The 27,614-nt window shown below is 44.4% G+C and overlaps 1 protein-coding gene across 1 annotated transcript in view; it reads right to left on the bottom strand.

Moving 5' to 3' along the window:
- CTDP1 (CTD phosphatase subunit 1) overlaps positions 1 to 27,614 on the bottom strand; it is a 196,677-nt gene that overhangs the window by 122,943 nt on the left and 46,120 nt on the right. The window contains exons 2-4 of the mRNA XM_068237036.1: positions 7,417 to 7,500; positions 5,028 to 5,121; positions 3,673 to 3,801 (exon numbers count right to left, since the gene is read on the bottom strand). Of these exons, the coding sequence (XP_068093137.1) occupies positions 3,673 to 3,801; positions 5,028 to 5,121; positions 7,417 to 7,500 (307 nt within the window). The remainder of the gene's footprint in view (positions 1 to 3,672; positions 3,802 to 5,027; positions 5,122 to 7,416; positions 7,501 to 27,614) is intronic.

Below are 27,614 nucleotides of genomic sequence, written 5' to 3' on the forward strand. Positions count from 1 at the left end.
CCCATCAGATTAGACCCTAATCTGCCCCTTGCGGGCACCCAATCACCCGCCCACACCTCAGAACGCCCTCAGACCCCAGCCCTGATCACCTCGCTAGTGCATTGCTTGCATCTATTTCCCCCCTCTAATCACACCTTGAGACACCCATAAATCACCTCCTGTCACCCCCTAGCACACCTACCCATCAGATCAGGCCCTAATTTGCCCCGTGTGGGCCCTGATCACTCGGCCAAACCCTCAGATCCCCCTCAGACCCCCTTCCGATCACCTCCCCAGTGCATTGATTGCATCTATTTTCCCCTCTAACCGCCCCCTGAGACACCCATCAATCACCTCCTGTCACCCCCCTAGCACTCCTATCCATCAGATCAGGCCCAATTCATCCTGTCATCTAAGAGGCCACCCTGCTTATGACCGTTTCCACAAAATTTGCCCCCTCATAGACCACCTGTCATCAAAATTTGCAGATGCTTATACCCCTGAACAGTCATTTTAAGAAATTTGGTTTCCAGACTACTCACAGTTTCGGGCCCGTAAAATGCCAGGGCAGTATAGGAACCCCACAAGTGACCCCATTTTAGAAAGAAGACACCCCAAGGTATTCTGTTAGGTGTATGATGAGTTCATAGAAGATTTTATTTTTTGTCAAAAGTTAGCGGAAATTGGATTTTTATTGTTTTTTTCACAAAGTGTCATTTTTCACTAACTTGTGACAAAAAATAAAATCTTCTATGAACTCACCATACCCCTAACGGAATACCTTGGGGTGTCGTCTTTCTAAAATGGGGTCACTTGTGGGGTTCCTATACTGCCCTGGCATTTTAGGGGCCCTAAACCGTAGGGAGTAGTCTAGAAAACAAATGCCTCAAAATGACCTGTGAATAGGACGTTGGGCCCCTTAGCGCACCTAGGCTGCAAAAAAGTGTCACACATGTAGTATCGCCATACTCAGGAGAAGTAGTATAATGTGTTTTGTGGTGTATTTTTACACATACCCATGCTGGGTGGGAGAAATCTCTCTGTAAATGGACAATTGTGTGTAAAAAAAAATCAAAAATGTGTCATTTACAGAGATATTTCTCCCACCCAGCATGGTTATATGTAAAAATACACCACAAAACACATTATACTACTTCTTCTGAGTACGGCGATACCACATGTGTGACACTTTTTTGCAGCCTAACTGTGCTAAGGGGCCCAAAGTCCAATGAGTACCTTTAGGATTTCACAGGTCATTTTGAGACATTTGGGTTCAAGACTACTCCTCACGGTTTAGGGCCCCTAAAATGCCAGGGCAGTATTGGAACCCCACAAATGACCCCATTCTAGAAAGAAGACACCCCAAGGTATTCCGTTAGGAGTATGGTGAGTTCATAGAAGATTTTATTTTTTGTCACAAGTTAGCGGAAATTGATATGTATTGTTTTTTTTTTTTCACAAAGTGTCATTTTCCGCTAACTTGTGACAAAAAAAAAATCTTCTATGAACTCACCATACCCCTAACGGAATACCTTGGGGTGTCTTCTTTCTAAAATGGGGTCACTTGTGAGGTTCCTATACTGCCCTGGCATTTTAGGGGCCCTAAACCGTGAGGAGTAGTCTAGAATCCAAATGCCTCAAAATGACCTGTGAATAGGACGTTAGGCCCCTTAGCGCACCTAGGTTGCAAAAAAGTGTCACACATGTGGTATCGCCGTACTCAGAAGAAGTAGTATAATGTGTTTTGAGGTGTATTTTTATACATACCCATGCTGGGTGGGAGAAATCTCTCTGTAAATGGACAATTGTGTGTAAAAAAAATCAATTAATTGTCATTTACAGAGATATTTCTCCCACCTAGCATCTGTATGTGTAAAAATACACCCCAAAACACATTATACTACTTCTCCTGAGTACGGCGGTACCACATGTGTGGCACTTTTTTGCACCCGAAGTGCGCTAAGGGGCCCAAAGTCCAATGAGTACCTTTAGGATTTCACAGGTCATTTTGCGACATTTGGTTTCAAGACTACTCCTCACGGTTTAGGGCCCCTAAAATGCCAGGGCAGTATAGGAACCCCACAAATGACCCCATTTTAGAAAGAAGACACCCCAAGGTATTCCGTTAGGAGTATGGTGAGTTCATAGAAGATTTTATTTTTGTCACAAGTTAGCAGAAAATGACACTTTGTGAAAAAAAACAATTCAAATCAATTTCCGCTAACTTGTGACAAAAAAAAAAAATCTTCTATGAACTCACCATCCTCCTAATGGAATACCTTGGGGTGTCTTCTTTCTAAAATGGGGTAATTTGTGGGATTCCTATACTGTCCTGGCATTTTAGGGGCCCTAAACCGTGAGGAGCAGTCTTGAAACGAAATTTCTCAAAATGACCTGTGAAATCCTAAAGGTACTCATTGGACTTTGGGCCCCTTAGCACAGTTAGGGTGCAAAAAAGTGCCACACGTGGTATCGCCGTACTCAGGAGAAGTAGTATAATGTGTTTTGGGGTGTATTTTTCCACATACCCATGCTGAGTGGGAGAAATATCTCTATAAATTGACAATTGTGTGTAAAAAAAAATAAAACAATTGTCATTTACGGAGATATTTCTCCCACCCAGCATGGGTATGTGTAAAAATACACCCCAAAACACATTATACTACTTCTCCTGAGTACGGCAATACCACATGTGTGGCACTTTTTTGCAGCCTAACTGCGCTAAGGGGCCCAAAGTCCAATGAGCATCTTTAGGCTTTACAGGGGTGCTTACAATTAGGCACCCCCCAAAATGCCAGGACAGTGAACACACCCCACAAATGACCCCATTTTGGAAAGTAGACACTTCAAGGTATTCAGAGAGTAGCATAGTGAGTCCGTGGCAGATTTCATTTTTTTTTGTCGCAAGTTAGAAGAAATGGAAACTTTTTTTGTTTTTGTTTTTTGTTACAAAGTGTCATTTTCCGCTAACTTGTGACAAAAAATAAAATCTTCTATGAACTCACCATGCCTCTCACTAAATACTTTGGGATGTCTTCTTTCCAAAATGGGGTCATTTGGGGGGGATTTGTACTATCCTGGAATTTTAGCCCCTCATGAAACCTGACAGGTGCGCAGAAAAGTCAGAGATGCTTGAAAATGGGAAAATTCACTTTTGGCACCATAGTTTGTAAACGCTATAACTTTTACCCAATCCAATAAATATACACTAAATGTTTTGTTTTTTTTATCAAAGACATGTAGCAGAATAACTTTCGCGCTCAAATGTATAGGAAATTTTACTTTATTTGAAAAATGTCAGCACAGAAAGTTAAAAAAGTCATTTTTTTGACAAAATTCATGTCTTTTTTGATGAATATAATAAAAAGTAAAACTCGCAGCAGCAATCAAATAGCACCGAAAGAAAGCTGTATTAGTGACAAGAAAAGGAGGTAAAATTCATTTAGGTGGTAGGTTGTATGACTGAGCAATAAACCGTGAAAGCTGCAGTGGTCCGAATGGAAAAAAAGGCTCTGGTCCTTAAGGGGTTTTATGACTGCAGTCCTTAAGTGGTTAAGGGGCGAAAAGGCTGTGGTCCTCAAGTGGTTAAAATTCTGATACATTGACTTTTTTTTTTTTTTTTAAATACAGCTTTTATTACTGACCATTTCTTGGCATTCATATATAAAGTTCTGTCTAATAAGAGCCTCTTACCTTCCTAGAAATGTGTTGGCAGTGCTGTTCGGTAGTATGAATTAATGTCTGATCTAAGTCAACCATGAGGACAAGCTTCCTATTTCGATGTAATCTATGCTGATCCTCCCGTCCTAGTTGTTCCGCTTGCTGCAAGAAAGAGAAATAATCCCATTACATACTTTTAGTGTCGATCCTTATCTGCTTATATTTGGCAAATAGGGAAATTCATTAATTCTCAAAAAAGTTCTGAGAAGACGTGTCGATTATATTCACATGATCAGTCTAAGGGCCTGTACACACTGCTGCGCTTGCGTTGCGTTTTTAAAAACGCAAGGTCTTTTGAAAAAGAATGAAAATCGTGATGACTTGTACACACTGGTGCGATACGTTTTTAAAAAAACGCAAACGCAGTGCCTGCTGCGCTTTTTTAAGCGCAGCGCATGAAAAACGCACTAAAAACGCATGCACTTTCGTTTTTGCCTGCGTTTTTCAGAAGTCAGTATCCCAGAAGACTCTGCAATGTCCTGATTCCTGTTGAAATGTAAACTAGAAAAAAAACAAAGGATTCTTTAGCCAATCAGCAATTACAAGAAAAACGCAAACGCACAAAAAACGCAGGCAAAAGCGCATGCGTTTTTAAAACTACAGGCACTTTAAAAACGCATGCGCTTGCGTTTTTGCCTGCGTTTTTCAGGTCCCGTTCCTACTAAAAAATTAAAAGCGAACAGGAAATCGCAGTTGTAGCAATTGTTTTTCCTGTGTGTTTACTATATGATATTCTGTGTAATCGCAAAGTATCATTCACTTTTACTAAATGTAGCAGAATCACACATGCACAAAACTGCAGCTAGCAGCATTTCAACTAGAAATGGATTGCCCAAGTGGAAGTAACATACTGTGATTATTACCATGCTGGTGTCCTCGCAATTGGCAAACCACGTGTTCTGAAAATCGGATCAAAACACGTGCAATGTGAAAGGGTTGTTAGTGTTAACTGCGAAAAATGGCATTTTGTAATTTCTACAAATGTACATCTATATTTGTAGTAAAATGAAGAAAAGAATGGGAGTTGATAAAATTACACTATAAAGCCACCGGAGAACCAGCATTTTTTTTTCATGCGAACCTTGTTCATAATGGTATTCAGGGTGGGGTTGGGTCCCCTGCCCTAATGCATGCTGGGAGATGTAGTCTGTGGGTACAAGTACACAGATATTTGTAGACAAGTGCCTAGGAGGGTCTTTTCATACTACACACCTGTGTCTTTGATAAGAATCTGAAAGCAGTTCAGCCATCATGGAGGAAGTAGATGCTAGAGCTCTGCCTTATTATGATTCTTTACAACAAAGCATTACATAAGCAGTATACTTTACCTCTGAGCTGACCATGAGTTCTGGGACACTATGAACCATAGAAACAGTAGCTGTAGATAACGGCACCTGCTGCTTCCCATTCTTGTTTTGTAACCTGCAAAAGTAAATAATATTTTACATAAGCTTTTACATATGCTTTAAATAGAGCTATAAAAGGGCTTTAAAATACCCTTATATTTCTTTTATGGTCCTGCAGAAACGCACCTGCAGAGATGCCATTGCCCACCTATGGACAAGCAAAATGAAAGACAACAACCAGAAAACTATAAAAAGGTCTGTACATCACATAACTTAAGTGTCATAAGTAGCAATAAAGTTGTTGCTGATTAAATAGGGGTATAGCTAATGACTTTTACTTGAGCTCAGTATCTTTCGAATTTGGATGTATATGCAGTTTAAACATCTGCAATACTTATTTAGCCTTTGGGAACATTCCAGAAGTTCTTTCAACAATATGCACATGTTTAAATGACTAGCCTAATAATAATTCTTTAATTCAACCCCCTCAAAAGCACATGTCCCTCAAGGCTTAAGCACAACAAAACTGGAACTTGGCATAGCAGCATGCAGGGAGGCACAGGAGTGGCAGGGGGAGAGGCAGAGCTGCCCGATGGCAGCTGAGCAGGCTTTGCAGAAGATCTTCTCCTGCTACGGACATCCCTATCCCACGAGATTGGTGACAGCGACTGCAAATTTTTTTTTTTGGGGGGGGGGAATTGGTGTCACAGCGCGGGGGTGGGGTGTTCGGTTGGGCAGTGGCGCATAAGGGACACATAGACACGCCATGGACCAGGGAAAATGCCTCTGTGTCCCATCTGCCCTCACCTGTGTCGTCTCGGGTTCACTTTAAGTGCTGCTTTCAAAGACCTGCTTTCACAGACCTGCTCACTGTATACTAGTGTTCTTGGTACCAAATGCAAAACAATACATAACATTTGGACAGATAACACTGCAATTATGGTGGAAGAGGTAAGGAAGCTGAGATAGAATAAAGTGGGATGTGCCCATTATGAGGAGACAATTCAGGTAATGCATGAATGTTAGAAGCAGTGCTGCTCAGATACCCATTTTCAAAATCCGGATTGACCCGGACACCCATATATCCGATCCGGGTCAGATATCAGAGTTCAAAATTTTACGATCCGAATCGGATATCCGACCCTAGTATCAGGCGGATTCGGATATCAGGATAGAAAACCGGAAGTGGCCTTTAAATTGCTTTAAAAATGTTTTTCTTTTAGGGTATATGAGGCACATAGCATCAATATTTTGTAAAGGGGGACACTAATTGATGATGCGGGGACTTAAAATCCCCCCCCCCCCCCCCCAAAAAAAAAATTGCTGTCAATTAACATTAGGCCTAGGTTCCAGACAGCGGTCGTGCAGCCCACATTGTGTCCAAAGTCCAACCGCACAACTGGGACATGACAGTTTTCAGTCAAGACACCTCCAAAAAATTACGCAGCAATTGTGTTTTGGGTTAAATATAGGTGGTATCAGTGGCCTGTGGCACCATGGCCTGGCGGTGGGAGCTGCACAGAAAGCAGGAGCAGGGCAATGCAGCAGCAGCAGGTGTAATGTGTGCCAGGAGCATGCTGGACATGGCACATTGCAATTGGCACGTGTCACTTGCCACGTGGCTGACACTTGGCAAGTGCCACGTGACACATGCCACATACCACGTGCCAGGTGACACGTGCCAAGTGACAGTCAGACAGCAGAGAAGACACTAGTGCACACTAACTGTCCCACTGGCACTGCTCACAGCACAGCAGTTCTGTAGAAATCTAACACAGTAGAACTACTACTCTAACAACTACTAGCACACTGACTGCAGTACTACTGTACTAACTACACAATAACACAGTAATCCTATCCGCTAATCCCCAACCTAACCTATACCTAAGGCTAATAGCTGGCCAGCAGGCAGCAGCTGGTCTGTGCACAGCACACACACAGATAGCAGCTGCCTGCAGCACACACTCTGTCACACAAATGACATCAGGCTGGCCAGGGTTCCCCTCTGTGATTGGTTGCTAGGACTTCTGCTGGGAGCCCTCTGATTGGCTCCAGGACATCATCTCCTAAATTACAGTATTTCGGATTCGGATACCCGGATATCCGGGTTATGCGGCCAAATATCCGCAGATAGCTAGACAGAGTTTTTTAAAAATCCGGAATCCAAATCGGATAGCGTAAAAAAGTTCGGATATCCGGGTTACACACATATCCGGAATCCTGATGAGCAGCACTGGTAAGAAGTACCACGTAATTCACTGCCTATTAGCTGCGTGAAAACTGGTAACTGCAGATATACAGAACAATACTGGAATAACACTGGAACAACATTTAAAGAAATCCAGGAAGTATCCAGGAACAGTCTACTTACTGTGTCAAGTCCTGACCGCATTCTGCACACAAACCCTTCATAACCACAGGATGGCTACAGCCAGATATTCTTACCAAAACACCCCTAGAACATAAAATTACAACAAATTAAAGTCTTGCTGGAAGACAGCACATGGTAGCATATAGGAAACTACTAAAGACTGTAGGCATATTTTGTTATGCTTCTAGATAAACATACTCATGAAAATGGCTCACATTATATGCATTCAAAGTTTATATGATAAATTTAAAAAAATAAATACTAATACTTAAAATTACACATACATTCACATTTTTGAAAAATGAAAAAAAAAGAAAGCCAGCAGCTCCAACTCAGCCTGAAACTCTTCCCTTTTACACATCACAATTATTATTTTTCTTCTATTCAATGAAGCAATTTCATTTTTTTGTTGATTTACAGTTCTGAAGAAGCTGTTCGAGGTATCACACAAGTGTGTTTGAGATTGCTGTGATTTCGTAAAAAGAGATTTTATATGGCAAAAAAGTTGGTTAGATTGAAAAACATTTCACTCAACTTTTGATCTTTTTTTAATATGAAAATAGAGGTGTTGATCTGCACCTACCACACAATATATAGTATTCTATGACCTTCCATGACAAAATGCAAAGAAAAAAAATGGTACAATTGACAGCACCACTATGCATATCGACAATATTTTATTTATAAACTAGTGACCTAACTAAGCCCGTTTGAAAACGGGCTCTAGGTCTGTCATTACCGCGCGCCGCGTGTGCACGCACCTGCCAATCACGCGCGCACCCGCCTGCCGTGACCGCGCTGCCGCCTGCCCGCCGTGTGTGCGCACACCTGCTGGTCGCACGCTCTCTTGCCCACCCGGCCAGCTGGCCGCCCTGCGTCCTGTCCTAACGGCTGTCAGTGCTTGACATGCGCAGTAGCGCAAAAGCACTGTGCAAAGGGAAGAGGCAGCACTCCATTCAAAAGGTAAAGGTAGGATGTGCCAGGGCAGTGCGGTCACCAGACGGACCACTTAGTGACCTATGGTATAGGATTGGTGATTGCCTGTACGTATCGTATCTTTGTGATTGTCTGTATTTATGATGCATTAATAAAAGAGCAATTAATACATATGGATGGTGCCGGCTCTACAATTGTAGCGCAAAAGCACTGACGCAGGGACAGTTTGTGTTTTATTAGGTAGGATGCCAAGAGTTTAATAACCATAAACAATTATGGCTATTAAACTCTAATGGCAATAAATTAAATATTGTTAATATACGAAGTGGTGCTTTCAATTCGATCATTTTTTCCTTTTTTTGGATTTTTTTTCTTTACTTTTTTTTTATACGAGTTTTTCAAATTCAACATCTCTGTACATCTATTGCTGTCAGGAACCGGCCCGCGACACGCCTGCGTATACGGTAACCGACTGCGGGTTTGACCAGATCAAGCGGGGAGCAGCCTTATTCGAGCTACAAACAAGGCTGTGACCCCTCAAAAGCTCCTTACTGCCACCACTAGCGGTTTGCTAGACACGTCCACTCGGCTGTCGGGTGCTCAGCATGCAATCTGCGTTTTCGTATTCGGGTCAGCTTTGCGCTTTAGGCAATTTTTTTAGTTGCAATCTTACACTGTAGTGAAACAAAACCACTAACAGTTGTTCAGAACGATACTGTTAGCTACTCTGCTGTCGAGCTACTCGCACTGGCGTTTTCGTACGTTGGGTCAGCTGCGCGCTTTAGGCCAATGTATGACAAACGCCCCCACACACAATGCAATTACAATCTCATACGGTAGGGTTACTCAAACATACAATTAGGCATGGATTTATACACAGTTGCACTTCAGTTTCTTCTAGGCTATGAGTGTTGGTTTAGTACAGCAGAAGTCAAACTTATTTAAATAACGATTTAATATTCCAGGAAAACGTGGAACAACGCAGAACTTAATATATACAAAAGATGTACAAAAAAACAAAGTAAAAAAGTTACAAAGATAAAAGTTACAAAAATACACAAAGGATATTTGCATAAAATAAAAATGGGATATAATGTTACCGCGTAGGTTAGAACGTGTTTTGGCGGGAGAACGCCGTTCCGATTTGCTCGGGATCACTCTAGCTATGCGCTACCTCCAAGAGAAGATTCTTTCTAGGCATCTGGCTCTGCTTTTTATACTGTGAGATACGCCCGGAGGCTGCAACTTCCTTGGGGAGGGGAGGAACTAGTTTCAAAAGTGTATTTCACAGCAGATCAAAGGTGGGGACTTGACTGCTCTTGGCATAATAGGCCATTTCCTGCCCAGAGGCAGTTTCTTGCCCCAAGACTAACGCAATTTCCCCGTTTGTGACATCACAGTCTGCCGAGCCACTTGTCACATCTGGGCTATGTGTGACATGTGAATTTCAAGGTTTTTCCTGTCTCAGTTTTCAGGTCATCAAAAAAGACTTCCCCCATGCCAGGTGACCATTGATTAAGGTTTCCTCAACCTTCCAGCAGGCCTGTCATATGTAAATGTCAAACATTCCTGTCCACTTTGAACTTGGCAGACTCACTTAGTCGGGTATTGTTTTGACCAACAGGCAGCCGTCTACATTAATACAAAAGATCAAAGCAATGCCCCACATTTGCAGGGTGGCAGACAAAAGGGAACCTAATTACCTGTTTCTGGCTGTCCAGAGGAACTGTATGCTAATGTCGGTCTATTGACCCACACACACAATCACATTAACCGTTTCCTGGGGCCAGGTGGCACCTTCAAGAGCCAGACTAGCTTTTAGCAGACATAGTAGACAGAAAACTGACAGAAATGTGTTCCTGTATTCCCTAACATCATCAGCACCCCAATATATCACCACACCTCCCCTCTTTAGAATGGGGCAAGGCAGATCTTCCCAGATTATCCTGCCAGCGCCTACATTGTTGGTTCTGCTTGACGGGACAGCCCATCAGCATTTCCATGATTGCTCTCCTTCCTATGTTGAATAGTGAAGCTATATTGTTGGAGAACTAAGCTCCATCTCAGCAATTTGCCATTGTCACCAGAAACCCCATGTAACCAACTAAGGGCTCTATTCATAAAAAAGTTGTGGCGAAAAAAACTCCTGGAGGGAAAATACCGCAGCGGTATTTTACACTTCTGGGTGGTCATTCAAAAAAATCTTGCCAGCTGCGATGCAAGAGCGGAGATCTCCCGCTGAAGGCTGGCGGTAAGCTGTCGGAAGGCATGCGGAAACACTTCAGCCGGCAGAGTCCCTCCGTGCACTGCTCTCTCTGGGAGGTCTGTCCCATTCACTTGTATGTAATCCGCAAAATCAGAGGAAGCGGTATTTCCCGTCCACATACCGCTTCCTCTAAACTTCATGAATGGCCATTTTGTTACTTTTTTCTAGATAAATCTAGAAAAACACTGGAGAGGGCGGAAATTTCTCGCTCTGCTGGGGGATTGTAGATTTTCATGCGGGAACAGCTTTTATGAATGCCCACTTTGCTAAATGGACGGGAAAATCCGCTGTTTTGAGCGGAAAACTTGCGGTAAGGTTTTATGAATAGAGCCCTAAGAGGGTTGTGGTCGGTCACGACTGTGAATACGCGACCGTAGAGATAGTGCTGCAGCTTTTGTAGGGCCCATACAATTGCCAAGCACTCCTTAGGTTACCATAGGTAAAACCCACACATTGTACTTGCTAATTTGTCCTGGTTATCTCAACATTTAAATAATGTTCCTAGTACAATGTATGGCGATAATATATTAGTTGGGAATAAAGGAGTGTTTTTTTCTGGTTTGTGTTTTTTGTTTTCTCATTGTACTCTATCAGTAATTAAAAGCCCTTAGCTTCATGATTAACAGTAATACACTCATGGTAAACATATTTTAAAAGCTAAGTCCCTAGGGTAACTACTTATGTATTCTATTTTCAATGTTGTCATTTGTTTTTTTTACAAGTATTTATTTGGGGGTACAGAGTATATGAAAATAACAGTTTTATTGCTTTTCATTCAGTTTTCCGGTAAAAAAAAATATCACATGACTTAGCCCTCAGTTGTCAAACAACACAAAATCTATTCTCTCACTTGTCACGGTTAAAATGATACCCTATATACATAATCAGATAGCCTTTTGGGCATACTGCACACTGTTAACCACAAGTAGCGCCAATGGATTTTTTAAGGCCATTTTTTGCATCAAAAGTAATACAGTCACTCTTTCTTTGCAAAGCCCATGGAGCGTCTGAACAATCAAGGAAAGCCATAAATGTCACCATTCTAAAAACTAGAAACCCCGGCCCATACAGATATACATATTTTGTAACAATTGAACTTGTGTGGTTTTGCTGAAATTGCACCATAACTTTGAAAATTGTAATTTTTTGCAGGTTTTTCCACTTTGGCACTTATAAAAATTTGTATAACATAGGGCCTCAGCCCTCAAACACCACAAATTATATTCTCACACTTGTCACAGTAAAAAGGATATACCACATACATAAACAGATAGCTTTTTTGGCACACAGGTAGCACCAATGACTTACTCAAGGCCGCTTTTTAACCAAAGTGTCAGTCTTTTTTTACCACAACCATATAGTATGAGGGCTGATTGTGAATACTATGAACAGATTGTGTAGGCAAGCTCTCATTCTACATGAGAATACAGAAAAGTTTCCAAACATAAACACAATTAGTACTCACATTTTAGAAGCTGTAGAAAGGTGTTCAGCAGTCATGCCAGAGGGTGGTTTGACATCCACGCCAGAAGTCAGAGGGTTGTTTGGCATCCATGCCAGCAGTCAGGTTATTTGGCATCCATGCCAAAGGGCAAAGGGTGGTTCAGCATCCATACCAGAGGTCAACGAGTGGTCCGGAATCCATGCCAGAGGTCAGAGGGTAGTTGTTATGCCAGGTCAGGTGGTCAAATTGTAAAGAGTGGCTAGCCATGCCAGAGGTCAGATCCGGAAGGTCATATTAAAGAGACTCCGTAACAAAAATTGCATCCTGTTTTTTATCATCCTACAAGTTCCAAAAGCTATTCTAATGTGTTCTGGCTAACTGCAGCACGTTCTACTATCACAGTCTCTGTAATAAATCAATGTATCTTTCCCTTGTCAGACTTGTCAGCCTGTGTCTGGAAGGCTGCCAAGTTCTTCAGTGTTGTGGTTCTGTGATGAATCTCCCCCCTCCAGGCCCCTCTCTGCACACTGCCGGTGTGTTATTTAGATTATGGCAGATTCTCTCTTCTCTCTTATCTTTTACAAGCTGGATCGTCCTCTAAGCTGGCTGGGCTTTCACATACTGAGGAATTATAGACAAGGGCAAAGCTGTTTGCAAGAAGAAAAGAGCAGCCTGAAACTTCAGTGCATGAGAGCAGAAGGGGGAAAGAAACACACAATGATCTCTTTGAGATACAAAAGGAAGGCTGTATACAGCCTGCTTGTGTATGGATGTATTTTCTATGTGTGGACATACTGTACATCAGCCTACTTCCTGTTTTGGTGGCCATTTTGTTTGTTTATAAACAAACTTTTTTAAACTGTTTTTAACCACTTTTAATGCGGTGGGGAGCGGCGAAATTGTGACAGAGGGTAATAGGAGATGTCCCCTAACGCACTGGTATGTTTACTTTTGTGCGATTTTAACAATACAGATTCTCTTTAAAGTCCAGTGGTAAAATAAAAATTTGGGCAGTGAAAAAAAGAATAAGAACAAAAAAAAAAAAAAACACTAATAATTTGCAGCTATGTGGTATATTTCAAAGCAGGGATTGAGGCACAGTCCTGCTTTTGATGGGCATTTCGGACAGTGGTACCACGTCTCCCTTCTAACTCCGCTTCTCCGGCAAATTTTGCACCTTTTTGGGGGGTATTTCTTTGATGCAGTCGGGGGGATTGGGGCAGGAAAATGATTCCCGTGAAGTCTTAGGACATTTTCGGACTGAAGTTGGTCTGGGTTTAGGGCAGGGTGTCCAGAATAGTAGATCAATGTCCGGATAATTCTCCGCTGGTACTGTATGAAGCTGTCCCTGTGCCCGGATTTTGCATAGAGAACAAAGGCATTCTGGAGACAGACCTGGAACAATTGTAATGCCACCTTTTTGTACCAGGTCTTCCTCTTTCTATCCATCCTGTACGGTGCAAGCATCTGGTCGGCCAGGTCTACTGCACCCATAGATTTGTTGTATGCAACAATGGCCACAGGTTTTACTATGTTCTCTCTACGAGTACGAGACCTGACAGTTGTTGTGGCCTCGGAGTGGATGGTGGTCAGGATGAATACATCCCTCTTGTCCCTAAATTTGAGGGCAAGCAGCTCGTTACTCCGTTGTATAATCCACAAGAGGTCAGCGCTCACGGCTAAACAATCACAGCTCTTAAGTAAATGATGGTAAAAAAACAGCTCTACAGAAATGAACAACCTGTTCGCCTCCCCTATATAGTTAAACAATCCACATAAGAGGTGGCGCTCACAGTTGAATCACCCTGAATACACAATATATAAAACCACAATTTCACATTAGCATGCAAAGTAATAAAAGTCTCTGAGTTGAGGAATGTCTCCCCCAAAGGAACTACGCAGATGATGGGACCAAACCAATGTTTCTTCACAACTCTAAGGGACCTCCACCAGCACCCTTTGTGTGTCACTCACCGCAGTTTAAAGACCAACCAATGGTCTGTATGCGCTTTGGGACAGTTCCCTGGTCGTCCCCCACCTCACTGGCAGATAAATCTTTAGTTTCCTCCTCAGATTCAATGTGAACACTCAATGTGTGTCCAAATAACTCAATGGAAAAAACTCCTTATAGTGTAATAACGTTTAAAAATATTTATTTATAAAATCAGATGCACTCACATATCCAAAGAGATTCCGCGCTCAGAGTAATTTAGAAACGGGCTCTCCCCCGTATGCTGGCCGGGCTGGCAGGCTCCAGGACCCTACTGTCTCAATGGACCTCCGTCGCGCGCTCGGTGGCCGTTGGACGCCGTTCCCGTCTCGCCTCCAGACTCCGCTCTGTTTGCGTATCCCACTTCCGCATCAAGCTCCGCCCGATCGATTTCGTCACTCAGTGACTCATCAGGGGCTCGGAGCCTGATGCGTCTAGTGGGAAGATTAAATGCGACCTGCCCCTCCTACCCTACAACGTCACAGCTCCTCCTCTCCGCAGCCTGCAACCACCATCACAGCGGGGTTTTGCCCTAGCAGCTATTGTACAAGGTTACGTAAACACACTTCACTTTGCAGTTCATATTAAGCAGATACAGATATTCCTATGCTTGTGTCTAAGCAATCCTCACTGGACATTTTGAGAAATACCACAGTACCTCACAATGGGTAAACATCAATACATTAGAATATAAAATTTTGAACATAAAATATAATAAAAAATATGTATTAAAAGATTAATATCATTTCTATATGAGCAAACAGCCCGCCCCCTCTCCACCCCTTCCCCTTAGATCCATATTACTCTAACCCCACCCCCCACAAACAGAAAGTCCCCCCTCCATTCCCCTAATGTCAATAAACAAAGGGACAGGTTGTATGCCCATACACTTACAGCCACTCTCCACTTCTCATACATGTATACATGACTCTTAGGCTGTAACTATACCACCCCTACAACCCATATAACCCATCATAACAAGGAGTCACTTGAATTGTCTTAATTAGACCATACCCCCATAATCACAGTCCCAACACGTTTACCACATATCTAAATATGCCCACATCTAAATAGACTCCCACCCCTAAAGCCCAATTTTGCATGGAAAGAAAGTTGAATCTAGAATCTGAATCCAGTGTGAGCTCTGGGCCCGGTAAAAACTATGGCAATGGGGGGGAAACTAATAGAGGATCATGGGGAAATAGGGGGGAGGGGGGGATAAGGGGTACAAAAAAACCTCAATGGCATAGTTTTTATCTTGTGGATTGAACGTGGATTTGTTGCGTAAACTAGTGTGTACATAACCATCCTGATTTTTTGTGGTGGAGTTCTTTATGGGCCTCCCTGCAAAATATTTTTTCAAGTGCAATTTACGTGTGAATTTATTTATATCAATATAGGTGGAAAATTTGTCCATACCTTGCTTGGGTGCATATTTAAGGCCTTTATCCAAATTTCTCATTTCTTCAGTCGTCAGTGCCGTGCCACTAATATTGAATACACCTTCACCTACAAGTTTCTCATCCTTTTTGCCCCTCTTCCCCCCCCCCCCCCCCCCAGCGCCTCGTCTTGCTCCCTTTTTCCATATTGTGCCTGATACATTGCCTGGCCCACCCCCTCCTGTCTCCAATCCCTCTCTCCGTATCTCGGGGCCTGCTCTAAAAAAGGCTCCATTTGGGGATGTTGCCTAATTGGGTCATATCGATTGTGGATTGGTATGTTGTATTGATTCTGAAACTCATTCCTATATCCCCTCCCATACCCTCTGTCCTGTACTCTGTATGGACTCCTATTTGTACCCCTTATCCCCCCCTCCCCCCTATTTCCCCATGATCCTCTATTAGTTTCCCCCCCATTGCCATAGTTTTTACCGGGCCCAGAGCTCACACTGGATTCAGATTCTAGATTCAACTTTCTTTCCATGCAAAATTGGGCTTTAGGGGTGGGAGTCTATTTAGATGTGGGCATATTTAGATATGTGGTAAACGTGTCGGGACTGTGATTATGGGGGTATGGTCTAATTAAGACAATTCAAGTGACTCCTTGTTATGATGGGTTATATGGGTTGTAGGGGTGGTATAGTTACAGCCTAAGAGTCATGTATACATGTATGAGAAATGGAGAGTGGCTGTAAGTGTATGGGCATACAGCCTGTCCCTTTCTTTATTGACATTAGGGGAATGGAGGGGGGACTTTCTGTTTGTGGGGGGTGGGGTTAGAGTAATATGGATCTAAGGGGAACGGGTGGAGAGGGGGCGGGCTGTTTGCTCATATACAAATGATATTAATCTTTTAATACATATTTTTTATTATATTTTATGTTCAAAATTTTATATTATTATGTATTGATGTTTACCCATTGTGAGGTACTGTGGTATTTCTCAAAATGTCCAGTGAGGATTGCTTAGACACAAGCATAGGAATATCTGTATTTGCTTAATATGAACTGCAAAGCGAAGTGTGTTTACGTAACCTTGTACAATAGCTGCTAGGGCAAATCCCCGCTGTGATGGTGGTTGCAGGCTGCGAAGAGGAGGAGCTGTGACGGTGTAGGGTAGGAGGGGCAGGTCGCATTTAATCTTCCCACTAGACGCATCAGGCTCCGAGCCCCTGATGAGTCACTGAGTGACGAAATCGATCGGGCGGAGCTTGATGCGGAAGTGGGATACGCAAACAGAGCGGAGTCTGGAGGCGAGACGGGAACGGCGTCCAACGGCCACCGAGCGCGCGACGGAGGTCCATTGAGACAGTAGGGTCCTGGAGCCTGCCAGCCCAGCCAGCATACGGGGGAGAGCCCGTTTCTAAATTACTCTGAGCGCGGAATCTCTTTGGATATGTGAGTGCATCTGATTTTATAAATAAATATTTTTAAACGTTATTACACTGAGGAGTTTTTTCCATTGAGGTATTTGGACACACATTGAGTGTTCACATCGAATCTGAGGAGGAAACTAAAGATTTATCTGCCAGTGAGGTGGGGGACGACCAGGGAACTGTCCCAAAGCGCATACAGACCATTGGTTGGTCTTTAAACTGCGGTGAGTGACACACAAAGGGTGCTGGTGGAGGTCCCTTAGAGTTGTGAAGAAACATTGGTTTGGTCCCATCATCTGCGTAGTTCCTTTGGGGGAGACATTCCTCAACTCAGAGACTTTTATTACTTTGCATGCTAATGCTAAATTGTGGTTTTATATATGGTGTATTCAGGGTGATTCAACTGTGAGCGCCACCTCTTATGCGGATCGTTACTCCGTTGGCTGCAGATCTCTCCTTTCTTCAGCTTTTTGCTGACAACTTGTGCTGGCAGGCCCTTCCTGTTAGATCGAACTGTGCCACATGCTGGAGTCTGGGCAGAAAACAAAAATTTGAAAAGTGGGACACTCGTATAGAAATTGTCCACATACAAGTGGTAGCCCTGGTAGAGTAAAGGGTGGATTAAGTCCAGGACAATCCTCTCAGTTGTGCTCATGTAGGGAGGGCATACAGCAGGCTCTATTAAACTGTCCTTACCTTCGTAGATGGTAAATTTGTAAGTGTACCCAGCCCCACTTTCGCACAGTCTGTAGAGCTTTATGCCATACCGGGATCTTTTGCTGGGAATATACTGTTTGATAGAAAGTCTGCCATGGAAAGGGACTAGGGACTCGTCAATGGCTATGTTTTGTTCTGGGGTATATACTTCCGAAAATGTGTTATTTAGGTGGTCAATGAGTGGCCGCAATTTAAATAATCGATCGTGGGCTGGGTTGTCAGGGGCGAGTTGATGTGCATTGTTGTTGAAATGCATGCAAGACATCAGCAATTGAAAGCGGCATCTCGTCATGGTGGCACAGAAAATAGGCATGCTGTCAATTGAATCTCTTGACCAATACAATCGTTGTTGTGGTCTTGGGTTAAGGGCCATGTTAAAAATCAAGCCCAAAAAAACCTTGAACTCAGGGGGTGTTGTAGGGGTCCAACGTGCCGCTAGTGTTGAGGTGGGCTTTTTGGCTATGGATTGGAGGGCATAGATGTTTGTCTACTCGCAAACATGCTGGAGAAAATCTTCCGGGGAAAACAAATGAAAAAAATCAATTGGCTGCATGGCGCCAGTGTCCACTTGTATGCCACTCCTGCCTGTGAAGGGAGGGAGATTAGGGGCCTCCATATTGGGTGGTGACCACTGTGGGTGGAGTAGTTCATAGGGTAGCGGTTGTAGTCTTCCCTGGCGTGCTACCCTCGCTGGCATGCTCTGCCTTGGCCTGGCAGCCCTCTGACCTCTGGCATTGTCACTGCTGGTAGTAGCCACAGGTGATCCCTCTTCCGATGCTGAGTCGGTGTCACTAGCGGCCCTCATCTCCCCCTCTCTCCTAGGTTGCTGAGCGGTTGACGGCCCAGCAGAATCGGTATCTGAGTCGCTTTCTGTACAGAAAGACGACTCGGAGTCAGGTATCCAGTCAGCGTCTGACTCCTCCAACTCCTCCTCTTCGCTGGTGCTGCTGCTGTCCTGCTGCAGCATGTCGGCCGTCTCCTGTGCGGAATAGAGCCTCTTCGCCATCTTGCCCCCTTGCTCCCAAATAGCCTATATGGTGATAGTGGCTATAGTGGCGTAGTGGCTAGGCAGGTCAGGTAGGTGAAAGTGGCTATAGAGGCGTAGTGGCTAGGCAGGTCAGGTAGGTGATAGTGGCTATAGTGGTGTAGTGGCTAGGCAGGTCAGGGGTCAAATTATTTTTTTTTAAATACCACAGATGGTTATATACCACAGATGTATGTATGTGGTATAAATATATATATTACTGTATAGGGGAAGTGCCTGATTGGCAAAAAAAAGTGCCTAAATGTAAAAAAAAATAAAGAAAAATAAAAAATGACAGGTGGGAGAAGGGAGTCAAAGGGAGGCAAGGGAGGCAGGGGTTAATCAGGGCTGGCAGGGGTTAATAAATGTAATTTTTTTTAATAAAAATGCTGTCTTTTAGAACACTCACAGTGAGCAGATGCAGTTCTCTGAGATCCCTCTCATGAGTGATCTCAAAGATACTGTATCTGCTTCACTACAGATACAATGTTTATAAACATTTCTAATGAATGAACTCTGCCATTGGCTTTTGGCAGAGCTCATTCATTACAAGGGGGGCTATGATTGGCTATGGGAAGGCAACTTCCCATTGGCCAATCTTTTACTTTAGTGGCCGGGGGCGTGCATGTGCGCGATCGCACGCCAGCCGCACATAAAAGTGTTTTTTATAATGTTTACAATGAATGAGCTCTGCCATCGGCTTTGGCAGAGCTCATTCATATTGTGGGTGACTACGATTGGCTTTGGGAAGGTTTTTTCCTATTCGCCAATCGCGGAGGAAACTGCAGGGGGCGCGCGCATGCACGCGACGGTGTGCGATCGTGCACAGCGCCGATTACACATAATAATAATAATGTGTTTACAATGAATGAGCTCTGCCATCGGCTTTGGCAGAGCTCATTCATATTGTGGGGGACTACGATTGGCTTTGGGAAGGTTTCTTCCCATTTGCCAATCGCGGAGGGAAGAGCAGGGCGCGCGCGCGTGCACGTGACGCCACGCGATCGTGCACAGCGGCCAAAACAAAACAGGTACGCCTATCTACTCCCCTGAGCCCCAGGTGAAGTTTTGCGGGGAGTAGAAAAGCGTACCAAGGGTTCCAAAGTGGTTAAGAAAAACATTTCTTTGTTACAGCTAATACAAATCCTGCAATAAATCTGCAGTATACCTACTGCCTGATTTCATGGAAGCAGATATATTGTTAACATCCTGTGTTTACAAATGAGCTATCTGCCGTGGCAGTCCAGTAACACAGCTAAGGGGTCAGACAGGCTAAACTCTCTAAGTACATACAGGGTGCATTTCTATACGTTTTCCTTCTCAATGCAAGAATTCCGGTCCACTTTAAGAGCATAGAGAAAGTTCTGTGCTGCAATGGTAACATGCGTTATTTACCAGGTTTACTGTAGCAGCGCTAGAGTTACTTGAGTACTGTGGGTCGCGCTAATAGCGTAACTTGTGGTACAATGCTGCCAGAAGTAATGGTAATATTGCCATGCGCTGTCTGCACACGGCAATATTGCCGCATTTTTGATGCATCAACCCCAAAGACAGCAATAGGAGTAGGTAATCTTATTGTACAAGAAGATGTAAAAACATTACAGATAAGTACATTGTTCTGGAAATTTCACACTACAAACTTTTATATAGGAGTATATACCCATGGATAAGCTGCCACCAGCATACACTGACCCCCCACTTTTTGGCTAAGCAATAGGTAAAAAGCTATGACCTTGGCGAATGTGACACTGTCGCCCCCTGTGCAGAGCACGCATTGGAGTGGGCCAACGTGTGCAGAGGAGTGTGCTTCAGAATGCATAGCTACCTGTCCTCACTCCAGCTTGCTTCCTCTAGTGCCCCTGCTAGAGGTCCAGGCTTACCATCATGTGACAGCACTGAACCTGGAGCACTGGTGGCCAGTTTGGACAGCTGCTGGAAACACTAGAGCAGGGGTCTCAAACTCAATTTACCTGGGGGCCGCAGGAGGCAAAGTCAGGATGAGGCTGGGCTGCATAAGGGAATCAATCAGCAGCAACCCAATGCATTGATTTTTATTTCAAAATCAAATTCACACTGAAGCAACTATTTTACCTTATAGTTCGCTTCAGTGCTCCCATTACAAGTAATCCGCCATGTCCCCGCCGCAAAATGAGGGATGCAGAGCCCCCAAATCGCCTAGGGGGCAATCTGCCGGCATTTCCTGGAAGGGGCAGAGCTTTCAGCTTCAGCTCTGCCCCTCCTGACGTCAATCATGGCGCATCGCCGCCTCTGCCCGCCCCTCTCACTCTTCCTTCACAGAGAGGGGCGGGCAGAGGCGGCAATGCGCCGCGATTGACGTCAGGAGGGGCAGAGCTGAAGCTGAAAGCTCTGCCCCTTCCAGGAAATGCCGGCGGATTGCCCCCCCCCCCGGGCGATTTGGGGCTCTGCAGCCCTAGTTTAGCGGCGGGGATGGATGCGGCGGATTACTTGGGAGCACTGAAGCGAACTATAAGGAAGCTTTTGCTGGCGCGGGCCACAAAATATTGTATCGAGGGCCGCAAATGGCCCACGGGCCGCGAGTTTGAGACCCCTGCACTAGAGGATGCAAGCTGAAACAAGGACAGGTAGCTATACTTTCTGCAGCATGCTCTGCATATGGGGGCCACTGCACATATCACCTGTAGGCAGGCCAAAACACACACACTTTAGTGTCAAGAAGTCCTATCCGTGACAATATATGGCATCCCTGAAGACAGATAATTTAAGTATAAAAGGTGTGCTTAGGAAATGTGGCCTTAAACCCATCCCAGAATATATTATACAAATGTACTTCTATACATATATACACGTTTTTTCTTGCCAATTCAGTGACTTTGAATCTGCCAGACATCTGCCGCCCCAACAGTTTATGGATTTAAAATGTCATCAGACTTGCTGGAAAATCTCTGTGCGAGGGTGATGGGACAGAAGCAGTGGGGGACTGATGGCCACATAGTGTTGCACTGTATCGAGCAACACTATGGTTTTAGGGTTAGATCCATGCAAATTAAGTTTGCTGTGTGGAGTAGAAATTGATCTCTATCCAATTGAATTCCATTTGGGAAGGAATCCATAGGCTTGGCATATCTGATAAATGACCTGTGTATCCCTAGTTGTAGAAAAGGAAAGTATCTGAAAGCAGTTAGACACTAGCTGCAAAACCAAAACAGCACATTTCCTGCAACACAGAGTTATTTGTAATGTATTTACTGCACACAACCAGACTAAAAGCAGATCAGTATCCAGCAGATGTTATAACAATCACCCAAATATTCATTAAGAAAAATAAAATAAATCTTTATCTATCAGGACGATGTGCAGCACTATTACAGGCCACTGTGTAACTGACACAGAAGAACAACCCTGCGCACTCTTCAACCAATGGCTGGTTTGCCTTCAAAAGGTGCTGCTGCTCCTTAGTAGCCCAATGAATAAGGACAATCATAACCACTGGAGGAATGTAAAACGGAATAATCGAAAGAGGGAATATAAATTCCAGCGGAATCAAGGAGGCCCTAGAAGTCAACGTGCACGTCAGACGCGACCAGATAAGATATATCGGTCCCCTAGGAGAGAAATGTGGCATAAAACGTCACATCCCACTCCCACTAGATAGAATATGGGGGCAAGGCCCAAACTGAGAAGGGAAGGAGCTCCCCACTTTCGGGCCACTGACCCAGCAAGGACATATTCCACTCACCACAGGTCCAGACCTGCAGATAAGTCAAGAGTACTGACACGAGAGGAGATTAATAGTCAGGCCTCTATAAGTAAATATCTAGATCAAGCTTGGGAGTTTACAGTGAGAAACAGAGAACCTAAGGGTAGACAACCACCAAATTATGTTCCAGAACCCAGGAGTGACGCGGATACTGGTCTTCCAGTGAACTTAGTGAGTACCCTGACGGTGGTTTGACTTGAAAAGAGAGAAGGAGCGCCTGAAGGAAATTCGCAAGGAAATCAAGAAAGGTGCGTTCAATCAATCAGTAATAATGTTTGTTGTGACAAAAGTATATTGCTGTTTTTTATCTTTCACCACCAAATTTTTAATTAAATTTTCTGTTTACCCACTTCATTGTAGGGAAACAACGGGTAGAGACACGTGTGAGGGTATCATCTACACAGGACGAAGTCTCTGTTGTGCATGCAAGTGGAGGTGAGAATCTGTATGTTGTGGTTTGTTCGACAATCCCTGTTCTATATTTGCATGTGCAGCCTCTACCCGCATGTACCTTGTACCCGCATGTGCAGCCTCTACCCGCATGTACCTTGTACCCGCATGTGCAGCCTCTACCCGCATGTGCAGCCTCTACCCGCATGTGCAGCCTCTACCCGCATGTACCTTGTACCCGCATGTGCAGCACCTACCCGCATGTACCTTGTACCCGCAGGTGCAGCCTCTACCCGCATGTGCAGCCTCTACCCGCATGTGCAGCCTCTACCCGCATGTGCAGCCTCTACCCGCATGTACCTTGTACCCGCATGTGCAGCCTCTACCCGCATGTACCTTGTACCCGCATGTGCAGCCTGTACCTGCATGTGCATCATGTGCAGCCTCTATCCGCATGTAAAGCCTGTACCCGCATGTGCACCCTGTATCTGGACACCTTGTATTTTGTAATAATGTTTATTCTCTGTCTTACCACACCCCCAGCTACCAAAAGCAAGGAGGTTCCAGTGTCCGAGCGTAAGCGGCAGGATGTTGATAAAGTGGGCATCGGAAAGCATTCCTCGAGTAAAACGCAATTGGATGGTAAGTAACCCAATTTCACACAACTTGCACCTACGGCTACACCTACAACCGCCTTCACCCTACCCAACAGCTACTGCGGAAACACAATATCCACACAGGTCAGTCCACAACAATGGGAACCTGCACGACAACTCCTTTCACCGCCCCCTATCCACACCAATGGGCCTGTCTTTTACCTTCCGAGAATACCACAGACCTGCCCCCCACACGTCTTTCACACAACTACCTACCTCCACATTCGGCCAGTTACAAGCTGACAAGTACTTCTTATGCAAAGTTCGTGCAAACGGTTTCTTTGTTTCCCCCACAGATGTTGCACCAAAGGGCAACCGTGTTGGAAGACATCAGAGGAAAGAAATGGATAAAGTGGTGAAGAGTGTGCAAGCAGATATTGCAGAAATGTCAACCGTATTCCGCAAATTTATGAAACAGCTGTCAGCAGATCTAGAGAGAATCCTGGAACTTAGTGAAACGACAGGATCGTAGGGCTAAAACTGTTTGGGTGACTGACGTTTAGTCACCGTGTTCGCATGTTGCCGTTATGTTCATGTTGTTATTTTGTTAGTCATGTTGTCAGTCGCTAGTGATGGCCCGAGCCGTTTGCCTGGCGAACCTTTCTGGGCCTCTTACTACTTCCGGGTCGCAATGACCCGGAAGTAGTACGCCTGCGCAGCCCGGCGGAGCGCGTCCAACGTCGCGCTCCTGTTGCCGGGCACTCTCTGCGCATGAGCGTGACGTCACGCACATGCGCAGAAAGTGCCCGGCAACGGGAGCGCGATGTAGGACGCGCTCCGCAGGGCAGCGCAGGCGTAGTACTCCGGGTCATTGCGACCTGGAAGTAGTAAGAGGCGCAGAGTAGCAGAGCGGTTCGCCTGCAAACGGTTCGGGAACCGTTCGCTACATCTCTGTCAGTCGCAGGCAAACTTTGTACTACGTTGTATTGCATAGCAATTTTTTTGTTTAATTTTTATATAGGTTGACATTTTTTTTTATACGCTGCGCCCCCAACTACTTCCATTCATGGAGGTTGTGATGCCGGGAGTGTCGCAAGCCAGCCCTTGCAGCCATGTGCACATGACAGAGTAAAGTGTACAGGAGGTAGTTTTGTGTAGTTTTGTATAGTATTGTATAAAAATATATTATATATATATATATATATATATATATATATATATATATATATATATATATATATATATGTACATTTTTTATATAGGCTGCGCCCCCCAACTACTTCCATTCATGGAGGTTGTGATAGCGGGAGTGTCGCAAGCCAGCCCTTGCAGCCACGTGCACATGACAGAGGTAGTTTTGTATAGTATTGTATCCAAATTTTATTTTTTATACATAAAAGTGTAAATTTTTTATATAGGCTGCGGCCCCCAACTACTTCCATTCATGGAGGTTGTGATAGCGGGAGTGTCGCAAGCCAGCCGTTGCAGCCATGCGCACATGACAGAGTAAACTTTACAGTAGGTAGTGTTTTCACCGACCGATTATGGAAAGTATTCACATTTTGGCGGCACAACATGTGTGTACCTACTGTTGGGGTTTAATAAAAAAAATTGTCTTTCATGACGGTATGCTTTGTTGAAATACTTCTTGTGTGTGCACAGGGCCCCGAACACTTGCACCGGCCCACGGTGGCCCCTACACATGGAGTGGGTGCTGCAGCAGAGTGCAAGGTTTTTGGCAACGCTTGAAACCTAGATCGATCTTTTATCCGACACAGTCGAAAGGTCAGTTTATCAGCAGTTTCTATCAGATTGTGATGGATCAATTTGATAAATTGTGTAAAACGAAAAATACTAAAAGTCAACCGAGTAATCTAACCAGAGAAGAACAAACAGCACTGGAAAGCCTAAAAAAGAACAAAAAGATTGTCATCCGTCAAGCCGACAAAGGTGGAAGTATTGTCATACAAGACTTTGAAAAATATCGGGAGGAAGGAGAAAGGCTGTTGGCAGACAGGGCCACTTATTTTAGACTTTTTTCTGATCCCACCCATATCTATGTGAAGGAACTCCAAGTGATTCTGGACAGAGGCTTACACCAAGGGATTCTAACAGAAGACGAGTATAAGTTTTTAGTACCATCTAATCCCCTGGTGCCGTATTTTTACCATATACCTAAAATCCATAAAAATGAAGCCTCCCCACCAGGGCGACCAATAGTTGCAGGGATGGAGGGTCTTCTAGCCCCCCTATCTGATTATATTGATCATTATTTACAACCCATTGTCCAGCACACGGAGGCATACACAAGGGACTCGATGCACGTGTTAGAGATCTTGGAGGCATACCAATGGAAAAGTAGCTATGCATGGGCATCCCTGGACGTCTGTTCGCTGTATACTTGTATCCCACATGACAGGGGTCTAGAAGCAGTCAATTTTTTCTTACTGAAAGAGGGTTCCTTTAATCCATTACAAGCACAATTCATCCTGGACCTGCTGGAATTCGCCCTTAAGCATAATTATTTCACCTACATGAATCAGTTCTTCCTTCAGACCTGTGGGACTTCGATGGGGGTGGGGTTTGCCCCTAGCTTCGCCAATATTTATATGGCTTACTGGGAGAATGAATTCATTTGGTCTAATCATATTTATAAGAAGAATATCAGTCTGTACACTCGTTATATAGATGACATCCTACTGATCTGGGATGGCACAAGAGAAGAATTTGTAGAATTTGTGGAGTACTGTAATGTGAACTCTTTTGGACTTGAGTTTACGTCTGTATTTGAAAGAGAGACACTTGTATTCTTGGACTTAGAACTGTTCATCGATGACCAATTGCAAATTTGTACACAAACCCATTTTAAGCCAACATCTGGAAATTCATACCTACATGCAGCTAGCTGCCATCACCCAAGATGGGTAAATAATATCCCGCGCAGCCAGTTCTGCCGCCTTAGGAGAAACTGTAGTAAAGTAGCAGTGAAGTTTAGAGAAAAAGGTTATCCGGAAGCATGTCTACAGACAGCAATGGAAGAAGTCAGAGGCAAAGTAAAAGGTAGCCATCACCACAAGGATCATCTGGATAAAGCTTCAATTCCCACATTTATCACTGGTTATACAGAGAGTTCGCGGAGTATCCAAGGCATAATCAAGAGAAATTGGCCAATCATTTTGCAGGACCCTCTACTCAAACATCTCATGCCCGAGGCACCGAAAGTAATTTTCAAAAGAGCCCGCTCCTTAAGGAATCAAATTGCTCCAAGCAATAGGAGACAAAATCCCCCGCAGACATGGCTAAGATCAAATATAGTGGGGAACTTTAGGTGTGGAAGTGCTCGGTGTGGCTGCTGTCCCTTTATTCTACATGGTATGAAACAGCTGGAGTGTCGTGATGGAGCCCAGATACCACTCAAATATTTCATCAACTGTGCCACAGACTTTGTAATTTATGTGTTACTCTGCAAATGTAAGAAGTTTTATGTGGGAAGAAAACCAGGACCCTGAGAAAAAGGCTAGGGGAGCATAAATGTAATATCTTGGCTAAATCGGAAAAACATAGTGTACCAAGACATTTTACTGAATATCATCAATCGGATCCCAGCTGTCTTAAAATCTTAGGCCTGGAAAGTATCCCACCTACTATGACCAGAGGCCTTCGCTACAAGAAGCTTTGTGAACAAGAGGTCTTCTGGATCTTTAAACTCAACAGTCTTTCACCGAATGGACTAAACGAGGACTTGGAAGTCCGAAGTTTCCTCCAATGAGCCCCCTCCTTAGTAAAATGACACTGTCTCTCAATTTGCTGTCAATATTTCTGCTCACTCTTCCCCCTCCGATTGCCCCACTCCCTCGTTTCCCTTATCCCCCCCCCCCCCCCCCACCCCACTTACCCTTCCCCACCCCGCCTTCCTCTCCATTTGCCCTCCCCCCCATTACCCGCCACCCACTCTTGTACGCAGTGGTCATTACTATGTGATCTTCATTGTAAGCCGAGCCGGCATAGGGCCCTACTATCTGTTTCCCCGTTTACTGCGTCCAGTACACCCTCCCCAGTCCCTATGATGGGTGGAAATAGTGTTTCCCCCAGATGCGACCGTTATATCGCATGGCTGGCACCGTGCCGCCGGTTGCGCTTAGCTGGTAGCCCGATATTTAGGCTAATTAGGGCAGGGCTGTGGAGTCGGAGTCGTGGAGTCGGAGTCGTGGAGTCGGGCAATTTTGGGTGCCTGGAGTCGGAGTCGGGAAAAATGCACCGACTCCGACTCCTAATGAATTTG

The sequence above is a fragment of the Hyperolius riggenbachi genome, chromosome 5 (assembly GCF_040937935.1).
Source record: "Hyperolius riggenbachi isolate aHypRig1 chromosome 5, aHypRig1.pri, whole genome shotgun sequence".
Taxonomy (NCBI): Eukaryota; Metazoa; Chordata; class Amphibia; order Anura; family Hyperoliidae; genus Hyperolius; species Hyperolius riggenbachi.